Source organism: Bos javanicus, chromosome 23, assembly GCF_032452875.1.
Source record: "Bos javanicus breed banteng chromosome 23, ARS-OSU_banteng_1.0, whole genome shotgun sequence".
In the NCBI taxonomy this organism is placed as follows: Eukaryota; Metazoa; Chordata; class Mammalia; order Artiodactyla; family Bovidae; genus Bos; species Bos javanicus.
The window spans coordinates 16,755,463-16,780,597 of record NC_083890.1 but is presented as its reverse complement, the minus strand read 5'-3'; the positions used below and the strand labels follow the sequence as shown (position 1 = coordinate 16,780,597).

The following is a 25,135-nucleotide window of genomic DNA, read 5'->3' as shown; positions in this document are numbered from 1 at the left end:
ATTGGCAGTCTCTAACAGTGAAATAAAGGGGTCAGATTAACAGTACTTTCTAGAAGGTGGTCTGTATGAGAATTTTAGGTGATTCACCGTTAACACGTCTTACTTCTATACTTTAAGCTATACTCATAAAACACAGATCCGAAACTTCCCAGTTTTTCCTACAACTAAGCTTGTTGTTTTTGTTCGGTCACTCAGTCGTGTCTGACTCTTTGCGACCTCATGGACTGCAGTACGCCAGGCTTCCCTGTCCTTCACTATCTCCTGGAGTTTGCTCAGACTCATGTCCATCGAGTTGACAGAGCTCAGTTTTTTTTTAAAGGTGAGAGAGAGTCAATCTAAAGGAAACATCAAGTGACTAATACACAGGAATGACAAAAATCTTGGGGGTGGGATGTGGACAACGGGCACATGGGGGACGCACTGGACCCGGCCGCCCTGATGCTCCCTCCATTTCCGAGGTTCTGGGCTTCAGGGGCTCCAGAGACACCAGCCCCTGGTGCAGGTGCAGACAGACCTGGAGCCTGTAGTTAAATAGGGGGGTTGATGGAGGCCATGGCAACACACCCAGCGTGGTGATGGGCTGCAGGCTGGCCCGCGGGAAGTGCATCTTGTCGCTCGTGCTGTGGCGCTTGCTGGTGGCAGCGGAACCAGAGCCCAAGCTGGTCAAGGCCACCTCCTCCTGGATCTCGGCTGAGGGCTGTCCGTTCTGCAGAGGCCCGCCTGGGAAGAGGGGGAAAGGGGGAGTGAGGATGAGACTGGCCACCATGGGGACTGCAATTCTTTCTCACAGTCTCCCACTCCCAACAAATGGATCTAATACTAGTGATCTACACAATGTCCACACACAATCCGGTCAATGAATTGAACGGCCTGGGGCGAGGGAGCCCAGCACCCCTTAGGGTCTGACCACTTATTGACATAGCCGATTACAACCTTTGAAAAGAGACGGCACAAGTCGCAGCTGAGTCACTGGTCCCTAGACAGCCTGGTGACATAAGGGTTTTTGCTTTCATAGGGTCTCCTAGGTGCAAAGCTGTAAACAGGCACAAAGGCTGTAAAAATCACAACAAGGGAAACTCCAGTCCTGCTCCTGAACCCCTAAAGTGAGAGGGGAGACCCAGCCGTGTCCATAGGGGGCTCCTGGTGGAGGAGAGGAAGGGCAGGAGGAGGGAAACAGGCAGGCAGAGCCCACCATCCCACCTGGGGAAACTCAAAGACTAGCAGAGGGAGAGACAAGATGTGCAAGGAAACACTAAAACATATGAGCCAGGCTGCTCAGAAGCGGAGGCCCTGGGAATCAGCCAGCTCCAGGGGGCGGGTGGAAGGGTGGGGGCTGGAAGTGAAAGTTGCTCAGTCGTGTCCGACTCTTGGTGGCCCCACAGACTATACAGTCCATGGAATTCTCCAGGCCAGAATACTGGAGTGGGTAGCCGTTCCCTTCTCCAGGGGATCTTCCCAACCCAGGTATCGAACCCAGGTCTCCCGCATTACAGGCAGATTCTTTACCAGCTGAGCCACCAGGGAAGCTCAAGAATATTGGAGCAGGTAGCCCATCCCTTCTCCAGGGGATCTTCCTGACCCAGAAATCAAACTGGGGCCTCCTGCATTGCAGGTGGATTCTTCACCAGCTGAGCTACCAGGGAAGCCCTATACTGAAATTATGCCTGTGGTTTAGAACTGCAGGGAAAAGGCAGGGAAACACAGGAGGCTAGCCTGAGAATCCAATGAGGAAGACTTGAGCCAGGCTGCTCAGAAGCCGAGGCCCTGGGAATCAGCCAACGTGGGGGCGGGGGGTGAGCGGAGGAAGGGGGTGGGTGCGGCTCGGCTTTGGCTCCAACTGCTGCACTTTCCTCCATGGCCACGGGAGGGCGCTCAGCACCTGCGCGCGACACCGCCTCCCTCTTCCAGGGCCCCTCACCGTTGAGGCACTCCATCTCCGGCTCCTCGCCCTCCGGCTGCTTCTGAAGCCGCTTGGCCTTGCAGCGCTTCTTGCAGTAGAACATGAGGCCCAGCACGGCGATGATGTAGGCCACAGCGGCGCCCACCGACAGCCCGATGGTCTGGATCATCTTGTAGGGGGGAGGGCTGCCTGGGCCCTCTGATTCCTCCAGCACCGGCTTGTCTGAGAGACACACAGACAGGTGTGGGCAGGGGCGACTAGGGCAAATGCAGCCCTACTGCTCTCCCGGCTCTCTCCACCCCACAGATTCAACAGCCTCCCAGACTACTTGATGCTCTGACCAAGCCGGAGCAACCTGGGAGGGTCACCCCCATCACTGGCTTCAACAAGGGCCAGTTCCTGGGGGCCCATTGAGGCCGGAGGGAGCTCTGCAGGATGTGAGTGATTTCCAGGCTGTTTCTGCACCCAGACACAAGCCTGGGACACACATCAGAAGCACACCACAGTCGGCCCCATCACAAACCCATGTCATTGTTAACAAGCATCCTTAGTGACTTGAAATCTTGAGTCAGGCCCTACAGAGCTGCACGTGGGAACTTCTGGTTTATAACTCCAGCCATCGCCCAGCACAGAGCAGGTTCAAGAAACACTTTTGCAGAAGGATCTTCTAGTCTACAGGCTTTCAGTGGCCTTGGGTCCCATGGAGAAAGAGGTGCCAGGTGGGAGAAAGGCCCAAGCGGGGAGGCCGTCCAGGATCCCCCAGTTGGCACACACCCAGTGGCTTCAACCAAGAGGCCACCACTTCACTTTACCCATTTAAAGTTCCACGGAAAACCCTGTCTAAAAACCAGTTCTGGGACTTCCCTGCTGGTTCAGGGGCTAAGACTCTGTACTCTCAAATGCAGGAGGCCCAGGTTCCCATTCCTGGTCATAGAACTCGGTCCCGCATGCTGCAACTAAGACTTGGAACAGCCAGATAAAGTAAATTACACATAAAAAATACATAAATATTTAGAAAACCAGTTCTGCTGCTGAACCAAAAAAGTTTGAAAGCCTCTTGCTCAAACCACTGTCATCTTAACAGAGAAAAAAAAGAGGAAATACCACCTGGAGGAGCACAGAGCTGGGGATCAGGAGAGGTCAGGCCCAAATCCCCAGTCCCAGGCCCTACTCAGGGCCTTACACCTTTCACCGTCTGGGTCGCCAGGGCAAAGGAACCACATGCTGCCGCATCCTCTCGCCACCCACCCAGGACCATGAGGACAGACCTGGGAGGAAGCATCTCAGGACAAAAGCACCCCCCACCGCCACAGGCTCACACAGCCCGGCTGTGGAAAGTGTCAACGACAGGGCAAGGAACCTGAGACTGCCTTGTGGTGGCCCCGACGAGGGGACCCAGATTCCCCGCCGCCATTGCAAAACACGGCTTCAGTGCCTTTTGTGTACAGGGCTGATGAGAACAAGGATGAGAAAGAAGTCGGGCACCCACTTCCCGTGCAGGACAGCCCCGAGGGCCCCATACCCACGACGTAGAGGGGGGCCTCCGTGTGCTTGATGTTGCAGCTGTTGCCCGCGATGCAGGTGTAGCGGCCCGAGTCCTCAGGGGCCACGTCGTGGATCACCAGGGAGCCGTTCTGGAAGATGTGCATCCTGCCGGGAGAGAAGCCCCAGCGTTGCCCACCTGGCTGGCCCCGGGAGCCTGAGCTGCAGGGCAGGCGGCGGGGTGGGGAGGCGGAGACGGCCTACCTGGGTCCGAGCTTGGTGGGGTCCAGGATGCGATCCTTGCCCTTCCACTGAATGAGCGGCTTGGGGTCCCCCTGGGCCTCACACCGCAGCAGGGCCGTGTGGCCCTGGTATACGGTCGTGCGCTCCGGCTCCACCTTGAAGGTGATGAACACTGGATGGGAAGAGCCCGGCGAGGGGCAGGGAGCAGTGAGCAATGGGGCTGGCGGGGTGCGGGCCGCGGCCCCGGCCCCACGCCCGGCACGGTCGCACCTGCCACGGTGAGCTGGACGTGGGCGCGGATCTGGCCCTGCAGCCCGTTGGAGGCAATGCAGGTGTAGTTGCCAGCGTCGTCACGGGTCACCCGCGAGAAGTGCAAGGTCCCGGCGTTGTCTGTCACCCACTCTGGGAGGCTGCTCCCATCTGCAGGGGAAATGCGGGGGAATGATGGGCTGGACCAGAGTCCCATCACGGTCGGCAATGCCTTCAGTCACTCACCTGCACTCAAAAACATGCCATTGCTCCAGCCTACCCACAGACAAGGTCCAAACTCCTGAACCAGGGGTCGGGAGTCCCTGTTACTCACTTTTTCTAATTTTCCAGCCTCACCTCCTTCTACTGCCCTGTAGAAGTGCCCTTCCACTTCCACCAAACTGGACTTCTGGCTGGGCATGGAATTTGCCCTGTTCTCACCATCACTGCCTGTCACTGCCTACTCCTAGCACCGAGCCCTGCTCTTTGCCACTGTCCTGCCCATTCTGAGCCTCAGCCCCCACAGAACGCTCCCTCAGACACCTGAGCAGAGAGGGCCCACTTGCTTCTCAGAATTGACAACCTCAGTCTCTTAATGGGAACGTAAAAGCCCTTTAAAAAACTATTTGGCCATTCACATCAAGGGTTGTAAAAATGTGCCTACCCTTTTATACATAATTATTCCATTTCTGGGAATCTTTCCCAAAGGAAATAAACCCAAATCCAGAAAAAAACTTCGCCGTAAAGATGTTTACTGCGGCAATAAAAAAAAGACAGAGAGTGAGAGAAACAGCGAGAAATAGAGAAAGGAAGCAAGGATGGCTAACAACGCAAATGTCAGACATTTAGGGAATATTTAAGTAAATTATAGTGAACCCAACTATTGGAATATTATTGTAACCATCAAAACCAATGGTCCAATGTTTATGTATAAAAACATGGGGAAATGCTTGATGATGTTAAGCTAAAAAAAGATAAAATTACATACAGTTATCTGCATCGTCCATTTCTACAGTAAGCATGACTTACTCATGGAAGTATAGTAAGTGCAAATTAGATGTACAACAAAACTGCTATGTAAAAACAAAAAGATGTACATAGAAAATAGTACACACCCAGAGATGACTGATGGTGGGATTATGCATTATTGTCTCCCAAAGTCTTCTAAAGGATTACTTTTATGTTGGAAAGGATGACTATTTAGAAAAGGGAGGACTTCACGGCCCTGTCTGGACCAATCCAATCACTTGGTGCCTTGAATCATCCTATACGTCGTCTAACGCTGTAACCTGACCTCGTTTACGTCTGGCTTCCTTCTTCTAACTGGAGTATAAATTGGCCCCTACATTCCTTGTCTGTCCTGCAGTACCAGGCACTCAGCTGGTCCTGAGACAGGCACATGTCTGACCAGTGGACTGCCTGTTCCACCCCCCCACCAAATGCCCACAGGGTACCCACCTGCCCGGACCCACTTAATAGTGGGCTTCTCTCGGCCCGTGGCTGAGCAGGGCACTGTGGCCTCCTTGTCAAACTCCATGCACTGCTGTGGCCGGGGTGGTGGTGTGAACTTGAGCTTTTCTGTTTCAGGACAGGGAAAGGGAGGGCTTGAGGCGGCAGGCCTGAAGATCTTGGGCCCTGCGGCTCCCTCCCCAGTCCTCTCCTGCCCGTTGGGGCCAGGCGCCAGCTCACCCAACACTTGGACGCGGGCCTGGGCCTCGATGGTGCCGGCGGGCGTACTGCTCACGCAGCGGTACCACGTTCCGTCGTACACCTCCACGCTGTTGATGCGCAGGGTCCCGTTCTTGAAGACCTCGAACCGCGAATCCTGCAGCACAGGAGACGAGCCCATGAGTGGGTCTCCACCTGCCCCCCACCAGCCTCTCCCTGGTACTGCCTCGGGGGAAAGCGCACTGGGCAGATGAGCACAGAGGACCCCATGGCCCCCCAGCAGCAACCTTCGTCCTCACCTCGGAGATGAGCATCTGGTTTCTGTACCAGACAACTGTGGGTTTGGGTGTGGCCTGAGTCAGGCAATGCAAATAGCCCGGCTTGCCCTCCTCCAGCTGGCTGTCCTGGGGCTTCTCCAGCCATGTGGGCACCGCTTAGAGGGACAAGGAGGAAACAGAAGGTTGATCAACACGTCCCCAAAACCCATGGATCCAATCCTAGGAAATTCTAATTACCCACCTCCCTCAGGCCCTGAGTTTAGAAACCCTGTCTGCTCCAGTGATAACTGCGTGACCCCTTAGTGAAGGCCCAGGTACCAGAACCTTCCTAACATTATCTTAGTTCAGAGCCACAATAAACCCCTGAAGTATGCATTTCTATATCCATTTTACAGATAAGACAGTGGTTCAAAGAAATATGATTTCTAATGCACGATAGAGGATTGAAAACTCTGGTCTGCATGACTCCAGAATCCTTGCTTTCTTATACCAGAACCCTCCAAGGCTCTGTCCTCGAATTTCTGTTGTTTTGGCTAAATACTTCCTGGAACAATGGCCAGTTCATGGCCTTCAATACTATCCAAGTAGATGAGTCCCAACCTAGAGCCTGGCTCCTGACCTCCCCCATGACCTTCACACCTGCAAATCCTATTGGCATCTCCAGCTGGATATCTAACAGGCACTTCAGGCTTTTACATGTGCAAAAGAGAATGCTTGATTTCTCCCCAAACCTGCTCGTCATAGTTTCCTCTCAGTAAACAGCACCGCTATCCAGCCAATTGCACAGGCCAAACACTTAGCTGACTTCTCTCTCTATGGCTTTCCCTACCACCCCACCCAATCACATTCATTCTACACAAACCCCATCTACCTCAGCTCTAAAATGTATCCCAGGACTTCCCTGGTGGTCCAGTGGCTAAGACTCTGTGCTCCCAATGCAGGGGGCCCAAGGTCAATCCCTGATGAGGGAACTAGATCCTACATGCCACAACAAAGCCTGAATATCTAGCGTGTCACAACTACCAGCCGGTACAGCCAAATAAATAAATATTTTAAGAAATAAAATGTAGGTCCTAAAAGAAGAAAAAAAACAAAAAGAAACAAAATGTATCTGAACGTCAGCACCTCTTGCCTCCACCACTAGCACCTCTGTTCAAGTCCCTTCAACATCCCCAAGATAATTACGGTCCTCTATTAACTGCTTTCCTGTTCAGAGTCTGGTCCCTAACAATCTAGTCTTCCTGGAACAGCCAGAATAACCTTTTGAAAATGCTGCACTCAGGCTCAGTTCCCGGAAGGACTTCTCATCCTCTGACTTGGTGGGGCAGACTGTGTGCAAAGATGCTTGTAAACAGTCCTCCCGTCCCTTGCATCTCTTTATAATGTCATGTCGCAGGTTTCAAAGCGGAATCTGGCTGAGATTCTAGATTTCCCAGCTCCCAGGATTGCTCCGTGGCACAACGCTATGCCTTCTCCAGATCGCAGTTGTGACACGCTAGGTAGTCAGTTCTTTGTAGAAATTTGGTGAGTATAACAATAAAGTAATTACTACCTATAACGTTGTCCGTATCACCTTTCCAATAAGGAAAAAAAAGTCTTTTTTATCTACTTCACTGATCTTTCCGACCATCCTGTAGGAGAGGTAATGCGTTATCAGCTCTATTTTAATAGATGAGGAAACTGAGCCCTAGCAAAGCAGGTAACTCTCTATCACGGTCACCCTGTGCACTGGAGACAGTGTGTGACCTGGGTCTCTAGAGCCCTGTCCGCTGCAGCCAGAGGACCACTTTCAGGGAGGGCTGTCACCCCAACCTCTGTGTCTGGCTCACCACCCTCTACTCCAATATCTCTGTCCAGCAGAGAAATGGTTCCCAGGCCAGCAGGGCTCAGAGCTGAGGGGGGACCTCAGGAGAGCTCCAGGGGTGACTCTGAGCATCATCACAGCCAGAGCCCAAGACTCCCTGGGACCTGGGCTCCTCCCGTCCTCGCCCTTCAGGGCACAGGTGCTTACTGGCCACCGTGATGTTGACGTCCTGTCGCCGCTGACCAGCCAAGTTGGCCGCATGGCAGGTGTAGACACCAGCATCGCTCTCAGCAGTGCTGGCAAACACCAGCTCGTGGCCCTGCTGGTAGACCCTGCCGTGGGCGGGCAGCCGGGCTCCTGCATGCTCCCACCACACACTGGGCTCCGGCAGACCCTGGGGGGGCGGGCAGGCCACACGCTCCTCGCTGCCGGCCGTGAACACCCGTGGCTCGAATGGTGGCATGTCTTCGATCTCTGTAGGGACGGGAGCAGACAGCCGGCTTACCATGGGATCCAGGACACCTGATGTTCTCCGTAGCCCGCTTCCCCGCTCCCAGCACGAGCCATCCCCGGGACCCCTAGCACCTCCTCTTCCGACCCCAGGCATCTTCTTCCTCCCTCTGCCCTCCAAGCTGCTCTGAGTAGGAAACAGGAAGCTAGACCTCTACATGGCCAACAACGCTGAAGGCAGCCCCTACCTCGGCACCCCAGACCCTCAGACTCACCTGCCAGGTGGAGTGTGGCCTCCAGGACGACGGGAGGGCCCCTCTGGCCCTGGCCTATGCAGCGGTAGACCCCCGCGTTGCGCGGTCGGACCTGGGTCAGCTGCAGGGACCCGTTGGCAAACACTGTGGCTCTGCGGAGGTGCGGGGGGCTGCGGAGGGGAGAGACTGATGTTGGCAAGGAGTGGCCCAGGGGCCTCGCTCCAGAAGGGAGCTGATGGAACCCCGACCTGTGCAGGCCAGGTACACAGGAAAGAATCGGCCAGGAACAGGGCAGAGAGAAGGAAGCCGGCACGCCGTGCTGGTGCGTGCATGTGTGTGCATGTGCGTGCATGCATTTGTTCATGTGTGTGGGAGTGTGTATTTTAACTACAAGAGACGTGGCTTTGGGGCAGCCAGGCCAGCAGCAGTGAGTGGGAGGAATCAAGGAGTTGACGTGCCTGTGGAGACGGGGGGCCACCTTTCCAGGGAGCCGAGATAAGCCTGCTGGTAGAGCAGAAGCTCCAGCATCAGAAGCCCCGCAGCTGTACCAGACAGACCACAGGTGACGTCCTCAGGGCTGCAGCCGAGTGGGATCCCCGCCCCCAGCCTGGGGAGCCACACCTCCAAGGACCACAGCCACACCTGGCACCACCAAGGTGCTCTCTGCTCTCTAGGGCCTGGATGAGGACAGAAGTGTCCCTGTGGGCGTGATACCTCCCAGAAATTTCTGGAAATGTTTGCTTCTTCCAAAAAGTGTGTGTGTGTGCGCGTGTGCGCACGTGTGTGTGTGTGTGTGTGTGTGTGTGTGTGTGTGTGTGTGAGGTGTCTTTACCATCTGGGACCTTCTTGTCCACAATGTGATCACCCAGGTTCCCCGTGTCCCTCCACCCCTGAGTCGCTGACCCCCATCCCAGAAGACCCTATGGGCAGAAGTGGGGGAGGAACGAGTCACCGCAGGCTCACATAGTGTATCTGCGGGAAGTGGGAAAAGATGCCCTTCCTGGAGCTGTGTCCCTTTGTTGGGTTCACTTTGTAACAGGAAGACATTCTACTGCCATCTGCTGGAAAGCTGAGGTAATTCCACGCATAGAGCTAGGATACCTGTGGTAAGAACCTCACTCCCTTTAAGAGGGTCTTTAAGATCCTTGAAAGAACAACCTATAAAGAATCCACCTGCCAGTGCAGGAGACATAAGAGATGCGGGTTCAAACCCTGGGTTGGGAAGATCCCCTGGAGGAGAGTTCGGCAACCCACTCCAGTATTTTTGCCTGGAAAATTCCATAGACAGAGGAGCCTGGCGGGCTACAGTCCATAGTGTCGCAAAGAGTCGGACACGACTGAAATGACTGAGCATGTGTGCACACACAACTTTTAACGCCTTACCGGCTGCGGTTAGTGATGGCGGTCTCATCCTCAAAGACCCACTGCAGGCTCGGGGGCGGCTGGGCTGAGAACTGACAGTGGAACATGGCCTCCTCATTCCTTGCCACTACCACGTCCTGGGGTGCCAGGACCACCCTGGCAAAGCTCTCATCTGGGGTGGGGGAGGCACAGACACGTGAGCGGGCGAGGCGGGCAGACCCCGCCCCCGCCCCAGCTCCCCACCCCCACCCCCCGGGCTCACCAGCGATGCTCAAGGTGAAGTTCTGGCTGCTGCAGGCCTGGCCAAAGGCATTATGGGCACAGCAGGAATAGACGCCGCTGTGCTCGGGGCCGGCCGGCCGGAGGGTCAGGTTTCGCTCCTTGCTGCTGACCGTGTGGTTGCTCTGCCCGTCAGAGAGGGCGCTCCCATCTCGGAACCACTGGTAGGTGGGTCTGCGGGGCCAAGCGGATCAGCAGCAGGGGGGTGGGGGAGGGGGTGTTCTCAGGTGGCCGGTAGGAAGGGTGCAAAACCGGAGAGGCAGGGCTAGATCCCTCAGTTACACATGGGGAAACTGAGGCCTGGAGAGGGATCATGACTTGCACAGAGGCACACCATCCTGGGGGCAGAATCTGGCAGAGATTCTAGATTTCCCAGCTCCCAGGATCGCTCCATGGCACAAGGCTGCCCCTTCTCCAGTGACCAGGGCCCAGGATGGAGCAGCATGTGGGCAGGGTGGTGGCAGAGCCCACAGTTGGGGGAGACAGGTCTGCCAGTCAAGAACAATCACCCTTTCCTTCCCCTCCCCACAGTTTCCTTACCGAGGGTGCCCGTCAATGTGACAACGCAGTGTGACCTGGGTCAGGGGCTGTATTGCAGCTTCCGAGGCCGGATGCTTCAGGACCACGGGACCAGTTTCGAGCCCTGGAGCGGAGGCCAAGGTTGCAGAGTGAGGGGCGCGGAGCAGAGCAAGGGAGGGAGTGCAGAGAGGAAGGAGGACAAGCAGGAAAGGCCGGAACCTGGAGACTCGGAGGCCAAGTGACACAGGGCCACCCTGCCTCACAGCTCCTGCCATTAGCAAAACTACCCAGCAGATCATTGGGTCCAAGATTTGAAGGGGGGAAAAAATAACCCTTGGAAAAATGAAAACTTTTAACTTCCTCCTGTCCATACAAGCAGAGAGCTGACCTCAGTTGCATTCTCCCTGCCCCGTTCAACTGGAGACGTGAGGAGCTGAGGCAAAGGAGGGGGTCCCCTCGCAGGGTTTAGGAATTGAGGGTCTCATGGGGGCAGACACAGCCCCCTGGCTCTCACATTTGATGTTGAATGAGGCACTGGCGCTGCGGGCCTCTTCTCCGGTGACTTCATCCCGAGCCACGCACTGGAAGGCTCCTGAGTCCTGCAGCCGGTCCACAGCCACGAAGCTCAGGCTGCTGCCCTGGGTGAAGCGCCGCTCGGTGTCCTGGACGGGAACCCCGTCCAGCAGCCAGAACACATGCACCGGGCCCGGGGCCTCAACCTCACAGCGGAGCAGCGCCCGGCGCCCCTGCAGCGCGTCCTGGGAGGACGGCTCCTTGATGAAGACAACGGCCGCCTGGGCACCTGCAGGCGGGGAACACAGGAAAGACAGGGTCACGGGGAGCTACAGCCACCGTCCTAACAGGGGCCGCCCATCGCCCCGTGCAAGTGAGAAGTGAGAAGTGAGTGCAAGTGAGAAGGATCACGACACCCCAACTGTCTACTGAGGAACGTCTGCATTGTGCTGGGTACTCCGAAGGAAACAAAGACACAGTACCCTCCAGGGGGCTGGTCTGGAGGGGGGGCACAGAACAAAGGCAAAACCCACGCTAAATGAATGATGTGGGCAGTCGGTGTCTCTAGAATGCTGAAGGGGGAGAGTCCCAAGGGCTGGAGGAGGGAGGGGGTTAATGCCGCACAGGACTCTCCTAGAGGAAAAAGAGTTCAGAGCTATGGGATCAGATCACAGGAGATGCTGGCCCGAGGAGTGGAGAACATTAACAAGCAACCCTCCCCGCCATCTTCAGAACCCAGGTCACAGAGCAGAGCTAAATCATGATCCAAAGAACTTCTTGGAAGGATTACTGGCTCTCATGCATCCGCTGAGGGTCCAGCATCAGAGGTGGGGGGCTCTGAATCCCACCCACAGATGCTCCGCAGTCCAGTATTCCCCAGGGGTGTCTCTGGGAGAACCCATCCAATCACAGGAGAAGCCAGTATTCTCTGGATCTGCTGTTATTCCCCACGACATGCCGGGGCCACCCCACCTCCTACTCTCCAATCCTAGGGATCCATCTGTGTCCAAGGCTGGCTCTTCCGGGCTAACTGAGAGGTAAGCTAAGTGGTCCCAGGTCTCCCCCTCCTGCATGGCTACAGTTCAGCTCTGGCCAGGGCCAGGGGGGCACCCTTATAGAAAGGGGCCCTGCAACCAAAGGTGGAACCAAACAAAGGGGCGGGTGAAGGGCCCGGGCAGAGCAGCAGATGGGCGGGGGAGGCAGAGGGCAGGGCCGGGCAGGTGGCACGGTTGCCGCACAGGAATAACACACTGGGCTTTGTTCCTGGCCTGCGTGGGCGCCCAGCTGGGGCCCGGAGCTTCGGGGCCCGGAACACCCACTGCGGGGGGGTGGGGAAGGGTGGGTGATGGCACAGAGCGGGTTGTGCCGCCCCTCCAGGGAGGGAAACAGGCCACCTGCGGCTGCTACGTGAAGAAGCAGGCTCTGCCTCTGGCCAAACCGGGCCCACAAGGGCAGGAAGGGAAAGACTAATGGGGTCGTGCCTGCCCCTTCCCAAACCACTGGAGCCCCTTCCAAGTCCCTGGGCATGGAAGGGGGAGTGGTTCTTTAGGCCACAAGAACCAGTCTCCTCATAAAGTCAGTGTCAAGGAGACTTCCCCGGTGGTCCTTGGGACTCTGCCCTCTCAATCTGGAGGGCCTGGGTTCCATCTCTGGTCAGGGAAATGGATCCCGCCTGCCTCAGCTAAGACCCAGAACAGCCAAATAAATAAAAATTAAAATAAAAAAAAAAAATGTGAGCATCAAGACAAGTCCAGGATCCCCCAGGGCTAGGTCCAGAGGAGGGGCTGCCCCTGATATAGGTCCATCTCCCAACATTCTAAAGGGACCAGCGTGCAAGACACACGGCCCTGAAAGGAGCCGGGCGCTCCCCCAATACTTCTCAGCAGGTTCCTGCCAGCTCCTTGGATAGGATAATTCTCCACCACGCTGGGCTATCCCATCCACTGTGCCAATCAGCAAAGCTGCCCCCAGTCACCCTCACAACCCAAACACCCCCACTAGCTTCCAAACGCTTCACTGGAGTGCGGTCCCTGCCCTCCCTGAGTAAGCTGGATGAGTCAACTGAGGTCCAGAGAGATGAAGGGATTTGCTCAAGATCAAACAGCTCATTTGTGGCAGAGCCGGGACCGTGACCCAAGGAGCCCGACTCCATACCCACACCACACTCTTCCCAGCCCTGCCCAAGAACTCCAAACCAGTCCTGGAAATATCTGAGGCCAGAATGGGTCTCACTCCCTGCAGCCAGGTACAGAGAGAGACACACCTCCCACAGATAACACCAGGCTCACAAAGGTCCTCAGTGAACACCAGCTGAATGGAGGTAACCTCAAAGGAGTGTGGGGCGAGAGCTGGCAGGCACAGAAGCATCCGGAACACTTCCCGACACCCACTCCTGACACAGATGGGCAGCCTCGGGCAGAGGCCCCAACGGGCCTCTGTGCACGTGACTCATTCAAATCTGGGGACCTTCAACCCAGAACTACAGATTCTCATCAAAGACAGAGAGAGTTTATCTGCCTCCAAGTGTAGACGACCCCCATTTTCCCGCTCAGCCTCTCCAGACACAGTGGGGACCAGGAGGCTCGCCCACCCACAGGAGGTTAGTTACAAGGGTTTGCTGTCAGATCTGACTCAATCCTGACAGCCACACTCAGTGCGCCTGACCTTGTGCAAGGAACACATTGGGACCCCAGCTTTCTCTCGCCCTCTCGTGACTCGCAAATGCAATAAGTTCTTGTGCAACGCCTTGGATGAGCCCATTCAGCAGGCAGCTACCGTCATCCTAACCATCATCACGCTTCCTGCCCAAAGATGCAAGTTCTAGGGATGCTATAAAGCTCCCCCCAGGCGAGGCAAAATGCCCTCCCAGACCCCAGATGGGGAGCAGCTGCCATTGCAGGGAAGTTCTAAACAGATCATCAGGTCGGGGGGTAGGGTGGAGGGAAAGGGGCTGCGAGGTTGCAGGAAGCACAGACCCCTTGCCACAGAAACCTGAGTTGGGAGAGGAGATGGCATGACTCAGAGGGACCCCAGCTCAGCCTCCATCCAGCATCCCGTCCCCCCCTGGCACTGGCGGAGCTGTGGTGAGATACTGCATTCCCAGACTGCCACTCAGAGCCCCCCGCGCCCCCTCGACAGGGCCTGGGGAACATCAAAGCTGGCCCCGAGGGGCCCTGTGTCCTGACGTCAGCTCACAGCAGGTCCTGGTTACTGCTTGGCGGGGGCAGGCTTCAGATGTTACAGAAGGCAGGGAGGGCAGCCACCAGGCCTCCTCTAAGACCCTGGCCCCTGCTCTGAGCTCACATCCTGGCCATCCAGCTCCCTACACCAGAGACCAGCCCAGAGCCTCAACACCCACTTCACTGAGAAGACACTGCAAGGGGTGCCCAGTCCGGCCATCTCACCATCTGCAGGACAGGCTGGTCTGGTCTTTTGTCAGGGGAAACGGGGCAGACCAAGGAGGGTCCTGGGAAGTAGGAGCTCTTCAAAAGCTTCGGCTGAACAACGGAAGAGGAGGAGGAAGGCTTTGGGGGGATCGAGGTGGCACAGTCCCCAGCACAACCCTGACTTTAGGATGCCCCAGCGCTGTGGTCTGGAGAAAGTCCGTGAGGGAAGCACACCAGTCCTGGGCCTCCCAAAGCTGCCCCCTTTCACAGCCTGGCCCTCCGTGCACCCCACCTTCTACACCCAGACTCTGGGTGTAGAAAGGAAGTATCTGGCCCACGTGACCCTTGAGGCGACCGCTCAGCAGAGCAGCTTCAACTCCCTAGCAACGCCACCTCCACTGCCTCTCTGGACCTTCTCCCTTGCCATGAAATGAGAACCCCACTCCTACCACTCGGGCTGCATGAGACTAAGTGGATTCATAAATGAAAAGCCCACAGCATGGCCCAGAGCGCCCGGAGGGCACAGGGCGGGCTCAAGAACACCCCCCACCACCAAAACCGGCAGACAGAGCCATCTGCCCACACCAGGCACGACCCCAACGAAGCTGGAGCTGCAAATACCCAATAAGGACATTTTCCAAGCCATTTCCTTGGTTCCCCAACAGCCATCTATATGCAGACACTCACTCTGCCTGGGCCCTGGCCCCAGCCCCTCGAGAAAGGGCTGGGTGGGCAGTGGCCCAACTCTGGCTCCCCATCCCCCAGCAAGCGTCTGGTTTGGTGCCTGCCCTCCTCGCTGCTCTCTGGGCCCCAGGCCCAGTCAATCCATGTGTGTATACGTGTGCCTGAGTACGCACACATATGTGTAAACATGATTTTATGGAGAGCAGAGAGCAGCAGGAAGTTTTTCTGCTCTGAAGTAATTTCAGCTACTCCAGTCCAAGGATCCATCTGGGCCACTCAACGACCCATCTCCCAGGGGCTAGTCCTCCTGGTCTCGAAAAGACATCCCCGGGCTCCAGAGGTCCTGTGAGTGCGTGCGTGCTTAGTCGCTTCAGTTGTGTCCGATTCTGTGCGACCCTAAGGACTGCAGCCCGCCAGGCTCCTCTCTCCATGGGATTCTCCAGGCAAGAACACTGGAGTGGGTTGCCGTGCCCTCCCCCAGGGGATCTTCCTGACCCAGGGATCCAATCTGGGTCTTCTGCATTGCAGGAAGATTCTTTACTGACTGAGCCACTAGGGAGACCCTAGAACCCACCAAACCTGACACCAGGGGATTCCACCTACCTTCTCTCCCTCCTAGTAAGAAGTGCCACCCTTCACACAGCTGTCTGGGGCCAGGCAGAGGCACCAACATGACCCTGGCTGGCCCCGGCCTAGGCATCTCGCACGGGGGTGCATGTGATCATGACTGTGACCTCTCCCACACACGAGGCTAACCCCTCCACACCTAAGACTGGCTCCAGGCCCCATATACCTGTGGGACATCCTCCCAGGGGAACCTAGAGAGCCCTAACCAAGGAAGCTCATATTGTGCCATATGGACCCAAGGGAGATGTCTGCCAACTTCCTGTGCCCGACCTGGGGCAACAGCATCAGGACACAGGCCAGGAGAGGCAGCCCTCAACCCAAGGGGCACAAGGGCTCCCTGCCGGGAAAGAGAGCAGCCCCCAGGCCCCCTCACCCACAGGAGGACAGCACTGCTCACAGGTCCCCTCCATCCAGAAACTCTAACGGCACCAAGGGAGAGGCCCCAGGGGTACCAAGGTCTCTACCCCACTCCTCCTTCCCAAGGGGCCAATGCACCTTGGATTTGAGGGGTCTCACTGATGCACTTTCAGCTGTTCCAGGCTACTCCCAGGGCCCATAGCTCATAGGCGTGGGTCATTGTAGGGGGCGGGGCACGGAGGGGGTTTACGAACAGTCTCTGCAGGAAAAAGTTGTTTGCAGCAGTCCCACTCGCCTTCCCAGTTCCCCCGGGGCCGGCAGGAACACACACACCGCAGTGGGGTTTGTGAATCTGGGGAGTCTGGAGTGCCCCCGCCCACCACCACCAATACCCACATGTGGTTTTAGCACCAGCAACCCCGTTTGAGGACACGCCCTAGAACCTCAGGGTTCAGAGGGTCGCTGAGGATCCACCTTGGCTGACTCCAAGACCCAGAGGCAGAGCACAGGGCTCCAGCCCCATCCCGTCTCCCCAGCGTCTACAAAAGGCCGGAGGTTCGCCAGCAGCCCCGCAGCCCTCCACAGGCCATCACAGCCCTTGCTCAGAGCCACGCGGGAGGGAGCAGAGCCAGGGACCCAGCTGAGTTTTCCTGTCCTGGGATTTAACTGTAAATATCTGGAGAGGCTCCCACATCCGGATTAGAGAAACGGAACAACATCACCAGGGATTAGGGCAGAAACAACCCAGAGGGCCAGCGCTTCTACCTTAGATGAAAACCACACCTCAGTCCTCCCCGCCCATTCCTCTGAGGCCCTGGAGCGGAAAGATGAATCTCTAACAGCACAAGTAGGTCTTCGTGTCCAGTATCACGTGCCTCTGAACCGAGAGGGGCAGATACAGCAGTTGGGAGATGTGGTTTGAGAAGCTTCCCAGGGACTTCCCTGGTGGTTCAGGGACTAAGACTCCAGACTCCCAGTGCAGGGGCCCCTGATTTGATCCTTGGTCAGGGAATCAGATCCCACATATCAAAACTAAGATCTGGCGTGGCTAAATTTATCTTAAAAAGGAAAAAGCAGCAGCAATCCCCTAGCCGGCAGCCACACCACGCGACCGTGGCACCAAACTCCTCTTCTGCTGGGGCCGAGGGGACCATATCTAGGACGTATCTCTCACCCTTAGGAACTCTTAAACACCTATGATGTCTCCAAGGAGGCAGCAATGAATTAAAAACCCAGCCAGAGTGATACAGTGTGATCAGGCAGAAGGAACATAGGGTGGAGAGACCTGGGTTCTAGTCTCAATACAACCCCTAACAAGCAGAGTGACCCTGGCCAGTGGCCACCCCCATACCAGGTAGTTCTATTACCTGTAAATATTAGAGAACTGCGAGGATGTGACTGGACAGTCTCCAAGACCTAGCCCTGGATTCGCTGAGCCCGAGAGAGGCAGTCACAGGAACAAAGGGCTGGCTGGCCAGAGTCCCCTTCCTGCCCCCTCCCTGGCCTCCAGCTGCACAGCCAGCCCCCAAAGCCCACGCACCACATGTAGGGCCAGCCCCGGGAGGATTAAGATTGATGCTATAAATGGCAGGTGTGGGTCAGAGGCAGCTGGGAGCTGCAAACCGGGGACCAGCATCACTGCTAACAAGCTGCTGCCATTCCCGCGGCTCGGCTTGCAATCTGCCTCCCCGGGAGACCCGGCCTCTGCCTCGGCCATGCCCTTGCACTGAGAGCTCACTGCCTGTGATACCCCTGAGACACCCGCCTGTGCTGTATTTCCCAAGCTAGACTGCAAGCTCGCGGAGTGGGGGGTAGACATCCGTGCCCAATAACGGTACCCTGTGCCCCTCCAGAGGGCCTGGGCCACACAGCAAATACCATACACGCATTTACGGGGAGACGAAGGCACTTAAGAGTCTATCTGGGGACTTCCCTGGTGGTCCAGTGGCTAAGACTCTGTGTTTCCAACACAGAGCACCCGGATTCAATCCCTAGTCAGGGAACTAGATCCCACGTGCCACAGCTAAAAGCTCACAGGGGACAACCAAAGATCCCAACGCACACTAATAAATAAATAAAAATTAAAATTTTTATAATAAATAAACTAAAAAAAAAGAGTTACCTGACCTGAAATCTTGTTCTGCATCTGCCGTGATCCAATCCTGGCCAAGTTAATTATCCTTTCTGGGCCTCAGTTTCCTCACCCAGTTTTTGTGATTCTTTTCTGACCCCAAGGATATTCAAACGAAACCTGTATTAGGTACAGACCCACAAAAGGCTGCATATTTCTCAGAGAAGTAAGAAATCCCAGAGGTTCTAGGGAACTATGGACTCCGGATTAAACTCCCTTGGGCAAGGTGATCCCTGGAGAGTCCAAACACCTGGTGAGCAATGGGGGCTTGAGAGGCGGACAGAACTACCAGGGGGAACCAGGCATCCTCTGCACCCTCCATGTTCATCCTCAGCCCCAAGGAGAGGGAGAGATTGCAGCCAGCCATCTCCTGAAGACACCAGAGAGGGGACTGTGGAAATGACAGACACTGCAGGCAGGCAAGGGGGCTGCTGGACCAAGAGCCTGGGAAACGAGGCAGGAAGACCTCAGGGATGCTCAGCCGGTGTGCTCAGGGGCCCGGAAGGGGACAAAGGGCCCAGTGCTCGTCCTCCAGGGAAGATGGAAAAGGACTCAATGCAGGCTTGACAGCCATTCATTGGGGTGGGGGTGGGGTTCAGACCCAGGCCCCAAGCAGGTCTCCCTCCCAGGTGTAGTGGGGAGGGGCCCAGGGACACCACAGTGAGAACAGTGCCAGGGCGGGCCTGGGCGTGAGCTTCCCAGAGCCTTTCCTGTCGAAGCAGAGGACAGCCTGGGAACCACTACTATGGGACTAGCTGGACCTGACTTCATCTATTTATTTTCAAGACAGGTTCGGAAAATGCTGGGAGATTCAGTTTTCTGAGCTCTTTTTACCCCTCTCTAAGTGAGCACACACCCAAAACTCCCCATTAGGGGAGAACACAAGTCCTTGTCCTTTAGGTGGAGTGATCTCAACTCCACTAATGAGGGAAAATCCTCCCTGGCTCTCTGTTTTTTTAAATATTTATTTAATTTGGCTGTGCCACATCTTAGTTATGGCATGTGGGATCTAGTTCCCCGACCAGGAATCAAACCTGGGCCCCCCTGCATTGGGAGCTCGCGGTCTTGGCCACTGGACCACCAGGCAAGTCCCCTCCCTACCTCTTGCTGCTAAGTCACTTCAGTCGTGCCTGACTCCATGCGACCCCATAGACGGCAGCCCACTAGGCTCTGCCGTCCCTGGGATTCTCCAGGCAAGAACACTGGAGTGGGTTGCCATTTCCTTCTCCAATGCATGAAAGTGAAAAGTGAAAGTGAAGTCACTCAGTCGTGTCCAACTCTGTGTGACCCCATAGACGGCAGCCCACCAGGCTCTGCCGTCCCTGGGATTCTCCAGGCAAGAACACTGGAGTGGGTTGCCATTTCCTTCTCCAATGCATGAAAGTGAAAAGTGAAAGTGAAGTCACTCAGTCGTGTCCAACTCCAGTGACCCCATGGACTGCAGCCCACCAGGTTCCTCTGTCCATGGGATTCTCCAGGCAAGAGTACTGGAGTGGGTTGCCATCCCTATCTCTTAAAGAAGTTAAAAACATCCCTTTGACCTGTTCTAGCCAATATGGCAGCCACTAGCCACATGCAGCTATTAAAATGTAACTTAATTAAAATGAAGCGAAACTGAAAATTCATTTCCTCCACCACACCAGTCACATTCTAAGTGTTCAGGAGCTGCATGTGGCTAGTGGCCACCGTACTGATCAGCACAGACGTCAGACTTCTGTCTCTGCAAAAAGTTCCATTGGTCAGCACGGCCTTAGCTACTCTGTCTGCTCTGGTCAGCCCTTATGTCAGACACATTATTTCTCACCCAAAGAACCCTCCACTGGGACCAGCCTCATTTCACAGAGGTGGAAACTGGGGTCAAGGCTATCCCAGTGACAGTGAGGGGGGAACCGCCCCTAGGTCTATCTGACTCCCACGTCTGTGTGCTTTTTTTTTTGGATGTGGACCATTTTTTTTTAAGTCTCAATTGAATTTATTACACTATCGTCTCCATTGTTTTATGTTCCGGCTTTTTGGCCAGGAGACACATGGGCTCTTAGCTCCCCAACCACACCTTGTGCGCTGGAAGGTGAAGTCTGAACCACTGGACCACCAGGGACGACCCTGTGTTCTTGCCACGTTGCCACTCCGGCTCTTCATTTCTTTCACTTTATTCCCTTTTACCCAAGGCCACCTCCAACAACCACTCCGTCCTGTTTAATTAAATCCTCTCTTTGTACGTGCTCTGGTCAGATGCGATTGTTGTTTTGCATGTGGCTATTTTTAACCTATATAAATGCATTATCTCTCACTCTGCTTCTCATTTTATTCCCTTCAGCACTGCGTTCTAAAGTGCTTTCCCTGTGGCCACTGCCTATATCCTGCTGTTGTTTCCCAGGAGAATAACATACTGTTGGGTATGGGGAAGAAAGAAGAAAATGAAAAATTTTAAAACAAGTAAGTGGCTGAACATACCTGCCCACAGTTTGAAAGTCAGTCCGTGAGCCTCCACCCTCCTCTCCATGCGCCCCTCCAGCACCGCAACCAGCCCCGTGCGGCTCCCCCCATGCATCTGGGGACCAGCAGAGCCCGGGAAAACACGCATGCAGGCACACACACTCCCCCAGCTTCTCCCTTCCCCTCCATCCTCCTCCCCCCAAACCCAAAATGTGACTAAAGAGGTTGGCCTTCAGCTGGTTTCAAAGGGATAAGAGAGGGAGGCAGTCTCATACTTTTATATTTAGAAGTGCTCTGCAAACCACTTCCCGGAGCAGACAAGAGTGGGGAATGTGAGGAAATCGCTCTGCTATGTGTGATGTGGAAAGCACGAGCCACACAGGGCCTGCGGCGACGGGCTGCATTTGCCACACAGCCGCTGACACGCGGCGATGCCAAACACATGTTGCCGGAGACCAAGGCGGCCCGACACCATCCTCCAAGTGCCCTTCCCCCAGCCTTCCTTTCTTTCCTTCTCCACCTGTCTGACCAACAGCTGCTTCTGGAAACCCACCCAGGAAAAGAGATGCTCCAGGCTTTAAGCCTCAACCTGAAACACAAAGAGAAGAGCCCAGAAAAACAGAGGTGGCTTGGGAGAGCCACTGGCTTCAAGAGGCAACGGTGCAGACTTCCCTGGTGGTCCAGCGGTTAAAAACATCCGCCTGCCAATGCAGAAGACATGGGTTCAATCTCTGGTCCAGGAAGATCCCATATGACAAGAGGCAATTAAGCCCGTGCGCCACAACTATCGAGCCTGTGCTCTAGAGTCCGAGAACCGCAACTACTGAGGCCCGAGTGCCTAGAGCCGTGCTCCACAACGACAGAAGGCACCACAATGAGGAGGCCGAGCGCTGCAACCAGAGAGTAGCCCCTGACGGCCACAACGAGAAAAAGCCCTTGAGCAGCAACGAAGGCCCAGCGCAGCCAGATATAAAAATAAGTTAAAAAAAGTTAAGTTCTGGAAAATTTTTAAAAAGAGGTGAGGGTGCCCTCCGGGCCTCTAGGCTGCTGCGGAGGGTGTAGGGGTGGGATTTCGCAGAGGCCCCTGCTGCCTTCTGCGGACAGATCTGCCGTGGCCATCCAAAACTCTCCCCTCAACCCCTCAGCTACCACATGTGGCCGGGGAAATGTCGGCGGGGGAAGCTATCTTATGGCGAGGACCAACTACTGCAGCTGGGGTCACAGCTCCAGCATCACTCAATTGAGTCTTGCCCAGCTGGGGGAGGGTGGAGATCAAGGGACAGAGCGGGAAGGGGAAGGCAGGCCAGCTACTTAATTAGAATCAAAGCATCAGACACTTCCTTGACTCCTTATAAACTTCACTTTATGGCTTAAAATCTAAACTCTCTAATAAGGTAAAACCCAATTTTATTCTTTTCTTTCTTAACTGCATCACTGATGATTTGCTTCTTTTTTTTTTTAATGACAATAACCAAAAAAAAAGTCGTTTTTGAAAAATCAGCTGTTTCAAAAAAGCATTCTGGCTAAAGATGGCAGAAGATGTATATTAATCTTCATATCAGTAACGACAGATGAGGAAAACAGAATCTGAAGAATAAGGGATAGAAACCATTCCTTGTAAGTTATTTTTAAAAGCACCAAAAACTTGCAACTCATTACCAGATGCTTAAAGCCTGGGGATAGCTGACTTTCGGGGGCGGGGATGTTATAAAACATAAAGTACACACAAATAGCTAGAAGAAGAAGAAAAAAAGCCCCTAAGAGTGGCTGATGCAATAACTGGATAGCCAAAAAAATGACAAAGACCTAAAGTTTATTTTATGCCTACTCTGTGGATCTTTAAGTCAGGGTCTGGAAGGCACCAAGATCTGGCTTCACTTAAGTCTGGAACTGGCTGTCCCTCCATCCCAGGAGGTGCCTCTCACAGGCCTCTACAGTCACGCAGAGAGAGAGGGAGAGAAGCAGACACTGATGGAGAAAAGAGGAAGACAGGAAGAAGAGAAAAAGGGGGGCTGGAGGGAGCCAGAGAAAGGGGGTAAGGGAGAGGTGTTAGAGGAAGGAAAAGAGTGGGGAGGAAGGGCAGCGGGGAAGAGAGAGACACAGAGAGACCCAGATCAACAGGCAGAGACATGGACAGAGACAAACTGAGAGACAGAGCCAGTAACACAGTCCTAGAGACCCAGAGAGAGACAAGAAAGAGAGACACGGAGCATGCATGTATGCACACAAAGGATTCTCCATGCCTGCAGAGCAGCCTCCAGCCCCACTGACCCCAGCCTCCTCTGGCCAAGGAAAACCCCTCACAGGGCATCTCTAGTAGGGACATCTTCCCCAGCCCCACCTGCCAGCCAACCCAGAAGCCACAGGGACTCCATACTCAGAGTCTCTGGCGACAGGTCACAGGTCACAGGGCTGCCCAGTGTAACACTAGACACGGAAGGTTACAGCCAACCTGTACTTGGGAGGGATGGGGGAGTGGGGCTCTAGATACTCCCAATCCACTTAAAATGGAGAGCCTCAAATTAGAGGCTCCTGGTAAATAATTCACCAGGAAAAGTACAGTACCTTCCCTGGGCTCTTCCATTATTCATCAAGATAAATGTACCATACTGTTACACTTCCTGACATCTAAAAATGGTCCGAGCCATTAGGCCAGGAGCAAGAAGACAGTGGGGCACTTCCCACCCGACTTTTCCAGAACTCCTGACCCAGCAGTCCTGCTCCTCTGGGAACTCAGCTGGCTGCTCCTCATGCAAGGGCAAAGAAGTCAACTTCCAGAAATGGCCAGCCCCGGCTCAGACCATGAGACCTCAAGAGCACCCACCGTGGTCCTCAAGAGCCCAGGAAAGTCCTGAGTAAGACTCCCCCGTTCACCAGACCCAGAGATGTGGGCCCTCCCAAAGGGAAAAGGCAACCGCTGTTTGTACAATACCTGTCTAAGGGCAATTCTGTTCCTAGGAGGTTCAAGAAGTTTGACTTGGATGCCAAATAAGTGAACCTACAGAAGATCTGCATCTGACTTGCACAGGCAGCTCTGAGCAAGTCACTCTGTTCTTCAGGCCTCAGTTTCCCCATCTGTAAAGCCAGCTGCTCCTTATCCTGCAGGGACGAAATGCCCTCTGGGAAGTCCGAAGCGCTGCATGACTTTAAGACCCCTGGCCCACCGGGTATGGGCAGGATGGAGATGACAAGAGCTCAGAGTCTGGAGTCAGACTGTCTGACTTCAGTTCTCCTCCCCCACTTACCGAGTGTATGACCTTGGGCAAGCTGTTTATCCTCTCGGTGTCTCCATTTCTGCAGCTATAAAATGGTGCTAATAACAGTATCTACCTCCTAGGCTTGCGAAAAGTAAATTCACATGTTAACCAATGTAGCATGTTTGGAACAGTGCCTGGCACATATTAACTTAAGTATCATGTGAGTTTGGGCTTTTAGCCATTATTGCTTGCGATTATTATGTTCAAGATCTTTGAGGGACTGTGTTCCATGACAACCACCTCTTACCCAGGGAAGGCCTCGGTTGGCATCTCTCTCATGCAGACCATATGGAGCTGCTAAGTGCTACCCACTCAGTCTCTGCCATCTGGGTAAGAGGTTTCTCAACAGACTCTGAGGTCTGAAGCTTTGTCCCACAGCTGCCCGATGAAGCCGGCCACTCCAGCAGGGCTCCATGGGGCGGGCAGCAGTCGATTGCTGGGACCACTCTAGGGATGGCTGCCCCGGGAACCTCCAGGCAGTGCTCAGATTAGCAGCTGCTCAGCATTTCAGTCACTTCCCACCTTCACAGGAAGGACAGTCAGAACAAGTCTGTCTCAGTGAAAACGGATCCAGACCGTGCTGGAACGAGGCAGGCCTCTGGCCTCAAGGGGCCCGACTGTAGTTAGGTGAGGATAGCACAGCGAATGTTTAGACGCCAATGAATGAATGCCTGGAGGTAAACTCTTAGGGTTCAGCTTTCTGATCCCATTAGGCCCCAGTGAGGGGGGGACTGGAAAATTCTTTGCTTTATGAAGGAAAATATCTGACTCCATAAAATAGAGGTTGTAAACAACTCTCAATGGCAAACGACCAATTAGGAAAACGGTTTCTAGCAATGGACAGAAGAGGGGTTGCTGGCCTTGATGCGCAGTTACAAATCAATCGCAACCACCATTAAAATTCTAATAGTGACGTGGTCAAAATAGCATGTTTTCTCAAAACAGATATAAATGATTAATAAATATAAGATGTTCCAATGCACCAATAACCTAATGAATGCAAATTAGAAACATAAATGCAAATAAGAAATGCTGATCATACTGCTAGTAATGCTTAAAATTCTCCAAGCCACGCTTCAGCAGTATGTGAACCGTGAACTTCCAGATGTTCAAGCTGGTTTTAGAAAAGGCAGAGGAACAAGAGATCAAATTGCCAACATCCGCTGGATCATCGAAAAAGCAAGAGAGTTCCAGAAAAACATCTATTTTTGCTTTATTGACTATGCCAAAGCCTTTGACTGTGCGGATCACAAGAA

The 25,135-nt window shown here is 54.6% G+C and overlaps 1 protein-coding gene across 2 annotated transcripts in view; it reads right to left on the bottom strand.

Annotated features, from left to right (window-relative positions):
* The window catches only part of PTK7 (protein tyrosine kinase 7 (inactive)), a 64,359-nt gene that overhangs the window by 12,974 nt on the left and 26,250 nt on the right, over positions 1–25,135 (bottom strand). The window contains exons 1-15 of one of the 2 annotated variants that reach the window (XM_061398226.1): positions 20,641–20,785; positions 11,003–11,290; positions 10,510–10,612; positions 9,953–10,143; positions 9,712–9,862; positions 8,350–8,498; positions 7,832–8,098; positions 5,842–5,975; positions 5,564–5,699; positions 5,333–5,452; positions 3,896–4,045; positions 3,647–3,797; positions 3,423–3,550; positions 1,919–2,122; positions 565–720 (exon numbers count right to left, since the gene is read on the bottom strand). In XM_061398226.1, coding sequence (XP_061254210.1) covers positions 565–720; positions 1,919–2,122; positions 3,423–3,550; positions 3,647–3,797; positions 3,896–4,045; positions 5,333–5,452; positions 5,564–5,699; positions 5,842–5,975; positions 7,832–8,098; positions 8,350–8,498; positions 9,712–9,862; positions 9,953–10,143; positions 10,510–10,612; positions 11,003–11,290; positions 20,641–20,770 — 2,458 coding nt within the window. In that variant the 5' untranslated portion in view covers positions 20,771–20,785. Of the gene's footprint in view, positions 1–564; positions 721–1,918; positions 2,123–3,422; positions 3,551–3,646; positions 3,798–3,895; positions 4,046–5,332; positions 5,453–5,563; positions 5,700–5,841; positions 5,976–7,831; positions 8,099–8,349; positions 8,499–9,711; positions 9,863–9,952; positions 10,144–10,509; positions 10,613–11,002; positions 11,291–20,640; positions 20,786–25,135 lie in introns of those variants that run through there. The other variant, XM_061398227.1, reaches the window with a different exon arrangement.